The sequence below is a fragment of the Phacochoerus africanus genome, chromosome 15, assembly GCF_016906955.1.
Source record: "Phacochoerus africanus isolate WHEZ1 chromosome 15, ROS_Pafr_v1, whole genome shotgun sequence".
In the NCBI taxonomy this organism is placed as follows: domain Eukaryota; kingdom Metazoa; phylum Chordata; class Mammalia; order Artiodactyla; family Suidae; genus Phacochoerus; species Phacochoerus africanus.
In genome coordinates this window covers 23284133-23297733 of record NC_062558.1, presented here as the reverse complement: position 1 = coordinate 23297733, position 13601 = coordinate 23284133, and the positions used below count along the sequence as shown (strand labels likewise).

At 56.2% G+C, this 13601-nt stretch overlaps 1 protein-coding gene across 1 annotated transcript in view; it reads right to left on the bottom strand.

The window, feature by feature from the left end:
* Positions 1-1473: 1473 nt before the first annotated feature.
* The window catches only part of GALNT9 (polypeptide N-acetylgalactosaminyltransferase 9), a 110097-nt gene continuing 97969 nt past the window's right edge, over positions 1474-13601 (bottom strand). Inside the window, exons 8-12 of the mRNA XM_047761974.1 lie at positions 11789-11974; positions 10635-10772; positions 8298-8393; positions 4815-4982; positions 1474-2334 (exon numbers count right to left, since the gene is read on the bottom strand). Coding sequence (XP_047617930.1) covers positions 2188-2334; positions 4815-4982; positions 8298-8393; positions 10635-10772; positions 11789-11974 — 735 coding nt within the window. The 3' untranslated portion in view covers positions 1474-2187. The remainder of the gene's footprint in view (positions 2335-4814; positions 4983-8297; positions 8394-10634; positions 10773-11788; positions 11975-13601) is intronic.

Genomic DNA, 13601 nt, shown 5'->3' with positions numbered 1-13601 from the left:
CTGGAGTAGAGAGAGGGCCTTTGGGGGACTTGGGTTGGAGCCAGTAGAATTCTCTGGGGAGAATGCAGAGATCTGGACACTTCAGAGCTATCCCTGCAGCAGGAAACTGGACAGATGGGAGACCGCTGAAGTGTCCGGATCTCTGCCTCCCAGGGAAGAAGTGGAGGAGGGGGCTTATGGCGAGTGGTGCCCAGTGCATAAGGAAGGGGCATGCACCACTGGGCTTGGGATAGACGAGAGACAAGTGCAGACTGATTCCTTCCCTCCAGGGCAAGGGGACCACAGAGGCATCACCAGCATTCAAGGGAGTGAGTCAGAGCCCTCACTCCCTCCAGAGACTCAGAGCCGGCTTCTGTAGCTGAGCAGGACCCTGTGGGACCTCCCTTCCTTCTCTACCCATGTCCTTCACCTGCCTCTTGTCTGTAGAAAAACTTTAGCCTCCTAGGCACTTCCCCAAATTCCAGAGTAAGTTTAATCAGAGTGAGAAAAGGCAGAAAGAAGGGAAAACAGTCAAATAGGGCCATAATGGTTTAGCCACTAGATAAAGACAAGGACCTTTGGTTCCTCCTCAAGAGCTACAGACAACATCCTGAGCCATATCCTTGAGCTGTTTTGCAGATGCTGAAACCCCCACCGAGTGGAGGAAGTTAACTGTGTGCAGCCCAGCAGCACGTAGACCCCAGACCGGTTGGAACCAGAAGGTGGATGATGTTGACTCTGGGTAACCTCCCCACCAACCAATCCGGAGAAAGTGCACAAGCTGATCACACCCCGAAACTCCCCGCCACCCAGCCTGTCTTTAAAAACCTTTCCCATGGAGCTTCTGTTGTGGCTCAGTGGTTAACGAACACGACTAAGATCCATGAGGACTCGGGTTTGATCCCTGGCCTCGCTCAGTGGATTAAGGATCTGGCGTTGCTGTGGCTGTGGTGTAGGATCTGGCTGATTCAACCCCTAGCCTGGGAACCTCCATATGCCGAGTGCAGCCATAAAAAGCAAAACAAGAACAAAAAGAACGGGGATAAACCTGGATGTCACTGATGGTGCCCACAGTTTCTGCCCCTGGGAGACCACCAGTGGAGATGGGAGACCCTCCTCGAGGGAGGAGCTGGCTGGGTTGGCTTTCAGAAGCACGGCACCCCATCTGCTGTTCGTTCCCATGGTTGGGTGAGTCAAGCCTGCCCTGGGACCCTCACAGTTACACAGCTGAGGCCTTCCACCACCAGTCAGGAGGTAAGAGGAAGTGGCCAGTTTTGGGGTGCTGCTTGGTGCTGGGCCTGATGGGGGAGAGGGGGAGAGGCAGAACTTTCTGTCCAGTTTCTCTCCCAGTGTCCTGCAATTTTAAGTGCCACTATGAGATACCCTTTTGTCCAGAGAGGGTATCCGGGAGGCCCTAGGGCAGCCCTGGTAGGGGGTGTGCTGCTTTTTAGCTCTGGCCCTGGAGCGTGAAAACCACTGTGGACAACACATAAATAGAGGGGTGTGGCCGTGTGCCAATAAAACTTTATTTATAAAAATAGGCGAGGGGCTGTGGTCATCATTGGTAGACCCCTGCCTTAGAGTAACATGAGAAGGCACCCCGCCTGGGTAGGACAGGGGTCCCTCCTCGGACAGCTGACCAGCTCTGGCTCCTGGGGACGAGATATCAGGCCAGGGTGGTTTAATCCTCTCTTCTCGGGGCTGAAGCAGCCCCATCAGCCTCCTCACCAGGCGCTGCCCTTGGGTGCTCTTTGAGGCCATCTCAGCCGCTGTCGCGTCATCCTGTTTTCCCTCGCTTGCTCTGCTCAGTTTAAGGGAGGTGGTCACAGGGGCGGGCCTGCCATGGGGAGCAGAGGATGGGAGGTCGCAGTTGACAGGGGGCTATTTCTGCCTGGAGCGTGGATGGGGCTTCAGCACATGCAGAAGAGGCAGCTGGCGGGCGGCCAGACAGGAATACCATAGAAAAGGCACGTGATCTGGAGCTGGAATTGGCTGTCAGCTGATGCTCTCCGAGGAGAGAGAGAACCCAGGGGGGTCTGTGCTCCAGGATAGATGGCTGGTCCCGGCACCTCCTCCAGAATACGGGGAGGCCCCAATGTCCTGGGTGATGGGGCCCACAGGGCGCTGAGGTGGCACGGGCACGGCCAGGGCCCTCTGGTTCTAGTGGTGGGGTCAGCGCTGGGGCAGGGGCACAGGGCACAGTGGGAGTCAGTGCCGCCCTGGCTTGATCCAGTTTCTGATAGTCCACTTCTGCCCCGAGCACCTCTGCACCACCAGCCGGAGCCCGAAGTTGGCGTCCTTGGACATCTCCACCTCCAGGCACCGGCCCGTGTCTCTGCTCACGATGGGACCGCCCTGCATCGGGGGTGGGGGAGACCGAGTTAGCCAGGGGCCTCCTGAGAGCTTCCAGGGGTGGGAGTGATGCCACAGCCATGCGAGTCCCCACACAGCCACCTGAGATTCGGGGTCCTGCTTCCTTGTCCCTCTGTCCCTCCTGACCCTTTGACCCTTGTTACTCTGTTCCCACTGATCCTCTGTCCTCCCATATCCCCTTCTCATCAGCTGTCTCCCTTCCCCTGGGGTCCCACAAGTGCCCAGGACAGGACAACAAGGTTCAGGGCCCCTTAGATGGGTGTTTCCTCTAATATGTCGCCCTGACCCCAGTATGTCTGATTTGCCCATTGATCCCCTCTGCAGGGCTCTGGTCCCCCAAACCTGGAGGACCCTGGCCCAAGCCTGAGGGCCCAAGGGTCTTATCCTTTATGCTCTCTGTCCTCCACCAGGCAGGGCCTTCCCATGTACCCCTGGCCCAAAACCCAGCCTCCTGGGGACCTCTGATCCTGCTGGCTGCCCTTGAAATTGTCAGCTCACTCCTGCGGCCTCCTTGTGCCTGGGAGCCCCCAGACAGTACTGTGCACTCATCTGTCCCGGGGTCTCCTGCATGGGAGCCATGCCAGAGGACTGGGGGGAAGGTGGGGTGGGGGCAGAGGTCAGGGGCAGTGGCTTCCTGTGATGGGGGAGGAGCAGGGAATGCAGGAGGTGGCTGGGAGCTCAGGGCGAAGGTAGGGTGCTCGGGCAAAGCCAGGAGCAGATTGCTGGAGCTCAGAGGGCATGGCAGGGGTGGAATTTGATCTTGCACGTGATGGCAGACAGCCAAGAGCTTTAACACAGGGAGCGCTTCGGGCAGTGTCCTAGGATAGTCAGTCAGGTCCTAATGCAAGGGAACTGGCAATGTGACCTGATTGGGAAAGAGAGTCTTTGTGGATGTAATTAATTAAGAAGAGGTCCTGCTGGAGAGGGACAGGCCCAATGTTGGTGTCCTCGGGAGGAGAGGGAGATTGGAGAAGGAAGGATGGAGCAGAGGTTTCAGGGGTGTGGCCACAAGCCAAGGATGCGCGCAGCCCCAGAAGCTGGGAAAGGCAGGAAGGAACCCCCCCTCCTGTCCCATGAGTCTCAAAGGGAACACAGCCTGGCTCACATCTTGATTTTGGGCTTTCTGGCCTCCAGACAGTGAGGGAACAAATGTCTATAGCTTTGAGCCCCCAGCTTATGGTCATCTGTTAGGGAACCCGCTCCCTGGAAGTGAATGGAGGGATTTAGGACGTGAATGGCTTTCAGGGAGAACAACAGTCTGGCTGCTGCAGGCATGAGGAATGGACTGGGGCAGGACTGGAGGCAGGTGGTGAGCTCGTGGGACCCAAGAAGGCAGAGCTGTGTAAGGGGACGGGAGGGTGCATCCTTGGTGGGGTGGAAGCTGGGAGGCCAAGTCCAGGGGCAGGTGCTGCAACCCCAGAGAAGCCTGAGGGGTGTTTGGCTGGATGGGTATAAAGGCTGGATGTGGGACAGAGGGTGTCGGGACAAGGCAAGTCAGGGTGCCCACCCCACGGGGACACAGGGGGAGCTGAGAGAGGACAGTGGGGGCCATGGTCAGAGGGTGGAGTCCGAGGAGAGCTGTGCCTGAAAACAGGGTGGGGAGGAGGGAGGATGAATGCAGAGGGAGCAGGAAGGATGGAGGGAGGGAGGGGGCTGAAGCTGGGACTGGGGGCTCTGCCCTGGGCAGTTCTACCTGCCTATATTCTGCACTCAGGACCCAGCAACTTCATGAGAGGAGGGAAGCCTGTATGTGTGGGAAGGGGGTTGGGGGAGCACAGGGAGGCCAGGAGACCAGATTGAAACTCATCAGCCCAGGAGTTCCTGTCATGGTGCAGCAGAAACAAATCTGACTAGGAACCATGAGGTTGCAGGTTCAATCCCTGGCCTCGATCAGTGGGTTAAGGATCCGGCTTTGCCATGAGCTGTGGTGTAGGTCGCAGACGCGGCTCGGATCTGGCATTGCTGTGGCTGTGGCATAGGTTGGAAGCTACAGCTCCGATTAGACCCCTAGCCTTGGAACCTCTATATGCCATGGGTGTGGCCCTAAAAGAGACAAGACAAAAAGAAACTCATCAGCCCAAATATTTGCTCCTGGGGCTTGTGATTCACACCAGCATCCCAGCGGTCCCTCCAAGGTCACAGGACAGGCCACTTCAGCAGACCACTGGGGAGTCCAGTGTGGCCCTGCTTGGCCAGAAGCTGGGCTAGGGGCTTCCAGGGGCAAGCCTATCCCACCCTATCCCTTCTGCCTAAACCCCCCCACCAGGAGGCTGGGGGAGACCGCCACAGTGCTGTCATCAGCCCAGCCCTTCTCTGGCTCTGACTGCATGCAGGTCCGTGAGAGGGGGTTCACATGGGAGCAGCTGAACTAGCCCCCCAAGCCCTAAAGCTTGGGCTCTCACCACCCTCCAATCCTCCCACGGGCTGGCTCAGAGGCCGGGGGTCCCAGCAGCCCTGCTGACCTGGGTGAAGTCCCACAGCCGCTGCGCTGGCCGGGCCACATCCTCACACTTCTTCAGGGCGGGCGTGCGGCCCCTGCCGTCATCCACCAGGCACTTGGAGTCAGGCAGGAAGGCGGTGGAGCCCAGGGGACCCAGCTGCAGCAGGCCCTCGGCACTGTACCGCACCAGCTGGGGAGAGGCCGCATGAGTGGGGCTGCATGGGTGTGCGGCGGCCCGGGGCCCGCCACCAGCACAGGGCTGGGCCACAAGGCCCTGAAGGGAGGAGGCGGGGCATCGAAGGCTGGGGGCCATCCTGGGAACCGAGGCTGGCCATCCTGGGGAGGAGCCAGGCCCTGGGAGCCCCACTCAGCCCTGGGGCACAGGGGAGCCCTGTGTGGAGAGCCCATGGGGGCAGGGATGCCTCCCAGTGGCCCCAAACCCCAGACCCATTCCTTCTGCAAAGTCCCCCGGCAAGAGTGCCTCAGACTCCTTCCCCAGAGCTCTGCTCAGACCCCACCTCCATAGGGCGCAGCCCCCAGCCTCAGAGGAGGAGAATTTCACCAGGCTGAATTTCACCAGAATGTCCCAGGCCGCCCTTCTGTCCTTGAACCCAAGGCAGCCCCAAGTTCACGGTCCCAAATCATGTTGTCTGCCAGACATGAGGCAAGTAATAACCAAGCACGCACAAGGACACCAGGGCTATAGATTCCTCTGCTCCCCAGCTGTGTGGCCTTGGGAAAGTCACATCACCTCTCTGTGTCTCAGTTTCTCATCTGTAAGTGGGAGATGATGACAGCACCTGACTGGCAGGGCTGCTGGAAGGATTCCCACGGGCATTGCATGCAAAGTGCTGATGCGCACAGCAGGTGCTACTGTAGGTCAAGTGCACCTCCGCTCTCCTTTCTACTCTCTCTCAAAAGTGTGCACACACACACACTCTCTCTCTGCCTCAACACTCATCACGGACTGCTGTATTTTCCAGTACAATCTGACAGAATGGCACCTCCCCAGGCACGTTCACACAGCCCTGTGACCTGACCCCTCCCCCATCCATTAAGCGTGGGACCCACATTCTCTTCTGACTCTTCCTGGGAGGGTGTGAACATCACAGAAGAGGTGCCATCTGACCAGGTCTAAATGGTCATGACACCTCCCCTGTCTCTTGGGACACCTGCTGTCATCGCTGCTCTGCTGTGAGGAGGCCCAAGCAGTCCAGGGAGAGACCACGTGGGGAGCGGCTGAGGCCCTGAAGTGGCCAGCTGACAGCAGGAAGCGAGCTGGCCGCCGGCTTGGAGCTGAGCCCTCCAGCCTGTGGGTGGCCTGGGCGCAGAGCGGAGACTGTTGGCCTTGCTGCAGATTTGTGAGCAAAATAATGGCCTTTCAGGCCATTCAGTTTGGGGGCAGATGGTCACTGACATGCTCACGTCCCCTCTCTGTTAAGTTTTTGAAGCCATGGAAGTTTGAACCTGGGGCCATGACGTGTTCATGAAATGTCCAGCACAAACTCCAAGTCAGAGCCCCTGGCGGCTGGGAGCTTCCGCCTCAGGCAGGGCTTGGCAGAGCAGGGACCATGACCCTTAAGCATTGGAGAGTCAGCCACAGCCTGGCTCAGGGCTGGGGGTTGCACAGTCGGGGAGTCTGATGTGTGGTCCCTCTGCCCATGGAGGACCGGCCACCTGGTGGGTCTCAGTCAGGAGGCTGCTCTGAGCTGCATTCTGGCCACCGGCTCCACCCAGCCCAGCCTCAGAAACCTCGAGCCAGGAGGGGTCCGGGCAGAGAAGGGCACCGGGTCACGGCGGGGCATTACCTTTGGCTTGTGGAGAAGCCTCATAAGTGTAGAGATGCATTCTGGAGAATCAGAGCGGGGAAGGATTTGGTGTCTGCCACTTGCTTTAAAATGACTCAGATGTGCAGTGGGTTAAGAATCGACTGCAATGGCTCGTGTCACTGTAGAGGTGCAGGTTCAATCCCAAGCCCGGAGAAGTGGATTAAAGGATCCGGCTATGCTGCAGCTGTGGCTCAGACTCAATCCCTGGCCTGGGAACTTCTATATGACATGGGCACAGCCAAGAAAAAAAGACTCAGAAAAAAAAAAAATACATGATTTAGACACAGCCCAATCTGAGCACCATGGCATCTGGACCAGGAGTTAGAAAACCATTTCTGTGAAGGGCAGGTAATAAGCACTGGAGCTTTGTGGATACCATTGGTCATTCATTCTTTTTCTTCTCCTCCTACCCCCATTAACCTTTAAAGGAGTAAAAACGTTTATTTGGCCGGCTCTGGTCATCTGAAGACTTTTTTACTTTTCTGGATGTTCGAAAATTGTCATAGCGAAACCTGTCAAGTTAAAGGCAGTGCATCATAGGGGCCCCCAGGCTGCCCTGAGTCCAGCACAGGAGGGTCCTGTGCCAACCTGAATGTGGCATGTGGAAATTCTGGGGCCAGGGATCAAACTCGCACCACAGCTTTAACTAGAGCCACAGACAGCATTGACAACGCCAGATCCTTAACCCACTGTGACACCAGGAAATTCCTAAGAATGCCTTTCTTTTTTTCTTTCTTTCTTCCTTTCTTTCTTCCTTCCTTCCTTCCTTTCCTTCCTTCCTTTCCTTCCTTCCTTCCTTTCTTCCTTCCTTCCTTCCTTCTTTCCTTCCTTCCTTCCTTCCTTTCTTTTCTTTCTTTCTCTCTCTCTCTCCTTCCTTCCTTCTTTCTTTTTCTGCCTTTTTAGGGCTACACGCACAGCATATATAAGTTCACAGGCCAGGGGTCGAATCAGAGCTGCAGCTGTCAGACTACACCACAGCCACAGCAATGCCAGATCTGAGCCGTGTTTGTGACCTACACCGCACAGCTCGAGGCAATGCCAGATCCTTTAACTCACTGAGTGAGGCCAGGTATCATCACAGTGGCCCCAGGACACTAACAGAGCCAGCAGGGGTGTTTTTAAAGCCCCCAGCTCAGGTAATTCTCAGCTGGAGCCTGGCCGAAGATCCCTTATAGATGCTCAGCTGGTGGTTAACTGTGACACTTCCTGGGTTATGTGTACACCATGGCTATGATTTACTCTCATTTTCCATTTCAGTTAACACAACAGCCCTGAGAAGATCGTCTCATGTGATGGAGGGGGAAACTGAGGCATGGATGTTAGATGATTCGCTCAAGACCCATTTGGTGCCAAGTCCTTGTTTTTTTTTTTTTTTTTTTTTTCCCGCTGTGCCCACAGCATGTGGAAGTTTTATGGCCCGGGATTGAACCCATGCCACAACAGTGACCCAAGCCACTGCCGTGACAATGCCAGATCCTTAACTCTCTGACCCACCAGGGAACTCTTTCAAATGCCTTGCTTTTAATTTACCTAGGGCGGGAGCCTCCAGGAGGGGCCTGAAGGCACAGACTCAGTGGCATCAGGTTACCCCAGCAGGCCTGCCGTGCCCCTCCTCCAAGTACCCCTTCCACCTGTGGTTGGGGCTCTGGTCCCCCAGAAACATCCGCCACCCCTACCTGGGAGGACATCCCATGGCAGGGATATAGGATGGCACGGTCGTCGTCCTCTGCCCCCTGGTCCAAGCAGTAGCCGCTGGCTTTGCTGTTCCTCACCTGCGACAGGAAACCAGAGGAGAGGCCCCATCACAAGGGGCCTGAAGGCCGAGGCAGGCTAGAGGGAGCTTTACCCACCAGTCCCCTGCTCAGGGCCAGCGGTCTCAGAAAAGCATGGGCCAGACACCCAAGGGTGGCCCTCTCAGAATGAGACCCTCCAGGGCTGGGGGGAGAGAGGAGGGGACAGTGCTCTGGCCAGTGCGCTGGCTGGGGAGGGACTAGCTGGGCTCTTTGGAAAGGATGACCAGGCCTGGCCCTGGGGGGAGACATGGACAGACAAGCCTCCTGTGTGTGTGTGTGTGTGTGTGTGTGTAGATCTGGCCACTACATTCCCAGGTGAAACTCCATGGAAGTGCTAGCCTTGGAAAACACAGAGGAAGGCCTGGCTGGCTCCCGGGAACGGCCTCCCGATGCATGACTCTGGAGCTCCTCCTGACCACAGATGGGGGCTATTCCCATGGCCCCCAAGTCTGAGCCAGCCTGGAGCCTTGCTTGGCCTATAGATGCAGCAGAAATGTCCTTATGCAACTCTGAGCCTCAGGACCCCCACAGCTCTCACTCTGTCTTGAATCCTGACTCAACTCTGAGAACAAGCCAGGCTGGCCTGCTGGGGGGAGGTGACAGACATGTGTCCCCACCCCCACCCCCTGGACACAGCACCCTGTTGACAGCTAGCCACCCACCCTCCAGGTGTGTGCATGAGCCTGACCCCAGAGACCCACCAGCACACTGGCCGAGCTCAGATCAGCCTGCCCCAGGTCAGAGCTGCCTGCATGAGCCCTAGATTCCTGAGCAGGCACAGAGGCTTAATGCCCAAATCCTCTGTGTTTTGGGATTGTTTGTTCTGTGATATTAGCTAACTGATACAACACTGCCATCCCAAGAGCTAGCACACGTTGGAACCTGGAGAGCCAGCAAAGTTGCTAATGTTACAGCTCCTGTGGGTGGGAAATTCATAGATTTTTTTTTTCTTTTAGGGTCGCATCCCAGGCATGTGGACATTCCCAGGCTAGGGGTCAAATTGGAGCTGTAGCTGCAGGCCTACACCACAGTCACAGGAACACCAGATCTGAGTTGTGTCTACAGACTACACCACAACTCACAGTGACGCCAGATCTTAACCCACTGAGTGAAGCCAGGGGTCAAACTGACCTTCTCATGGATACTAGTCAGGTTTATTACTGCTGAGTCACAATGAGAACTCCACGATGCATGAATTTGACTGTGGTCTGGAATAGGCAGAGTAGCCCAGGAGGGGCTGGGAGGACAGTGGTCTCCTGGTCACCTCAGTGACACATTCATGGTGCTCCCTGTCAACTGGGAAACCTCTGTGACCAGAGGTTTTGGAGTCTGCTTAGGAGTCTGCTTAGGACTATTCCTGACCAGGAGCTCCAGGAATAGTCAGGCCAGCTGGGACTATTCCCTGGGACCCCTTCTGCTTGGTCCACCTAAGCTCACGTATTCCTTCATCATGGGCAGCCTGGGGGGAGGTGGGAGGCTGTCCTGTCCAGAAGCACAGACCAGGGTGCTTGGGTGTGAACCTGGTGCCCTCGCCAACTGCCCGCACCCCCTCTTAAGGAGAGGCCTGTGTGGCCGTGCATGTGACAACTGGTGCAGATGGCTGGGTGTTCCCACACTGGTGCCCATACTGGTGTCTGTGTGTCATTCCGTTGTGAATTCACATGCAGGAGCTGTGGCATACAAACAGGGCTGTGTGTGTGAATGTATCCATGTGTAGATCTCTGTACATATGTACTCACATTTTCCCCTGTCATTTTGTCCTGACAGCAAAGTATTTGCACCGTGGATGGCTGGGGCCTCAGCTGGGGTCTGTGTGCACAATGATAGATGTATGGGCAACTGTTTGCGTGCATGTGAGCAAAACGGTGCAAACGGACACGTTTGTGTCTGTGCACACTTAACACATATGTGCGTGTCTGCATGTATCAACGCACACGCATGTGGGCTGCAGGAACATGGATGTGTATACCTAAACACACGCAAGCGCATCTCTGAATCTACTTGGTGTACTTTGGTTTGCAGGCATGCGTGTGTGGCCATGTGGCTCTTCCCTTGGCGTGTGCCACATAAATGTGAGCCTGACTGTGCCCTCTGCAGGCCAGGAATGTAGGCACGCACAGTGAAGGTGAGGAGGGTGCTGGGAGAGGGGGCCTGAGGCTGGGAGTCGGGGCCTGGTGCTAGGAGGCGGGGCGGGGGAGGGGCCACCCCGGGAGGCGGTACCTCTCCGTACGTAAGCGTATCGTTGTAGGTCCGCATCTCTGGGTACACGTTGTCCAGGTACCACTTGAAGCTGCGGCATTTCAGCCTCTGACGCAGGGCCAGCCGCTCGGACACGTCCCCGAAGTCCACGCCTGGGTTCTGTGAGGCCGAAAGTGAGGCGGGAAGGGCGCCAGAGTGTGCAGGACTCCTGCGCCCCGGGCCTCTGTCCAGGGCGGTTGGGAGCCCGGGACTCGCAGGCTCCCCCAGAGGAGCAGCCCCGACCTCAGGGCTTCCGGGCCGTGAGCCTCGTCTGTGCCGGCCTCCCACCCTCCCAGGACCGTAGAAAGTCCAGGGCAGTGAGGCCTGTGGGAAAGGCCTGATGTGCCTGACCTGTTTGCGCAGGTCCTGCTGGAGACCAGCCCTGCCTGGACAGATGGTCCCTGGTGTGTGTGTGAGCCTGGCTTATCCTGCTCAGCACATTCCAAAGGAAAGACTTGCCCTTGGCCAGCTCCTGGGAGCTGACTTAGAACACCCTGCCTAAGAGTACTGTTGTTTACCTGGGGTCTGGGCCAGGCCAGACTGTCTGAACTACAGTGTGATTTGTGTTGGGGGGGGGGGGTCCTTGTCGGGTATCACCTTGACTTCTTCAGGGTCTGGAGACTAAAGCTGGACACAAAGGGATGAGCCCCAGTCAACTCTGCACGCTGAGGTTCCGGTGACCTTCCCTACTTGGTGATACACCATGCGTATTGTCACAAGTTACTGTTAGGAGAATTAAGTGCCATCTGTGTGACTCCCTGGAGGGGCTACTGTCTCCCTGGGGAGCTCTCACCACAGCAACCATGACCCTTGGGGCCCCGTCTGCAGCTGCTGAGAGGTTCCTAACATCGTAGTAACATCTTGTAGTAACATCCTAATATCAAGGGAAGGCACATTCAGGGGACGGGGGCAGGGGAGACATATGCTAACTAGCAAACAGAACAGCCCTTGGACTTGGGCTCCCCTAGCGAATGTCTGGTTCAGAGCCTCTCCCGGCTAAGCTGTCCAGCGGGCCCCACATCATGGGGATGGGCTGTGGCCCTTGGACAACATCGGAGCCTGTCCCCCAGATGCTGCCCCCGCCAGCCCTGGCTTCCACACCTCCGGCGCCTTCCCGCCCGCCCCGGCCGGCTTACAGTCATAGGGATGTTCCAGGCCATGTATACGTGGGACTTGAAGCCGTCCATCCACACCTCAGCCGCCCGCAGGGCGTTGCGCTTGGCGTAGTAGTCTATATCGTTATTGTAGGGCTTCTTGGTGCGCTCGATGTGGGCCACACGGGAGCAGGGCAGCACCTCCATGCTGCCACCACACTGCCACACCTGCGGGGGACCCAATACCCCTGGGTGGCTGGCTCTGCCTTTCCCGACAGCCACCGAGAGGGAGCGGGACCTGGGGGCTAAGGGCACCATCCCTCCATCCCCACATCCCCTGCTCACAGTCCCCAGGACACACTTTCCCAAGGGCAAGGGGGGCCTGGCCACTGGGCTGTTCCAGGGCAAGAGGCCAAAGAGAAGCCTCGGCCTTGGGTTAGGTCCATCAAAGTTTGGGTACAAGGCTGCCTCCCCTTCTGGGTTTCCTGTCAAATTCCATTTCTCTTATATGTTTCTTTTCTTTTTTTTTTTTCTTTTTAGGGCCACACCTTTGGCATATGGAAGTTTCCAGGCTAGGGGTTGAATTGGAGCTGCAGTTGCCGGCCTACATCATAGCCATAGCAAGGCAGGAACCAAGCCACATCTGACACCTACACTGCAGCACATGGCAGGGCCAGATCCTTAACCCACTGAGTGAGGGCAGGGATTGAACCTGCATCCTCATGGAGACTAGTCAGGTTCTTAACCCACTGAGCCACAATGGGAACTCCTCCCTAGTATGTTTCATGTTCTACAATGGAGGGATTTTTTTTTCTGACCCCCCTGACACTTTATTACTAGCCCCTCCCCCTGGCCCCCACCTCACCCCTGCTCAGTGTTTGTTCTGGGCCTGGAGCCAGCAGCTGCTCCCCTGGCTGGAAGAACAAACCTGCAATGTATTTTTTTTTTTTTTTTTAGCTAAGCTTGAAGCATGTAGAATTTCCCAGGGCCAGGAATCAAACCTCTGTGGCATGGCAGCGACCTGAGCCACTGCAGTGACTACACCAGATCCTGCTAAGCCATCAGGAACTCCAAACCTACAATCCAATTTTAAAAGAGCGGCTTACTATGCAAACACCACCCAAACCACTCGTAATAACTTCAATCCAAGGATGCACTTGCTATGCAAACACTGCTTCAAGTACCCCAGACACAATCTTGGTCAAAAGAACAAGTCTAAACAAACAGCCGCTTCCTCTGCAAATAAGGCTGCCCAAAGTCCCTAACCGTAATAGAAATGTATTTTGCATCCTGATCTCCTTTTATGTCTGCTTCACCTAAACAAGACTTAACCTTACTAGGTGTGGGTTGCATTAGTCTCGTCTATGCTTTTCTATCCCATCCTATTCTGTCCTATTCCATGCTATTCTACCTGTGGTATTTAATTTTATGGCCTAGGGGTGTCGGGGTATTTAGTGAAATATTATTCTGAATGTGTCCAGGAGTGTGTTTCCAGGTGAGATGAACACTTAAGTTAGTGGGCTGAGTAAAGCAGAGTGCCCTCCTCAGTGTGGGTGGGCCATATCCAATCAGTTGAAGGCCTGAGTAGAACAAAAAGCCTAGGAAGGGAGAATTCACTCTCTCTGCTTTATGGTCATCGAGCTGGGATGTTGGTCTTCTTCTGGCTTCAGACTTGGACAGGAACCACACCCTCGGCTCCCCTGGGCCCCCAGCTTGCCAACTGCAGGTATTGGGTTTCCCAGCCACTATAACTGTGTGGGCCAATTCCTTGTCATCTCTAGAGAATCCAGACTGATTTACCACCCTATCCTATCCATTCTATCCCACCCCATCCCATCACAAAATGCTGCTGCGA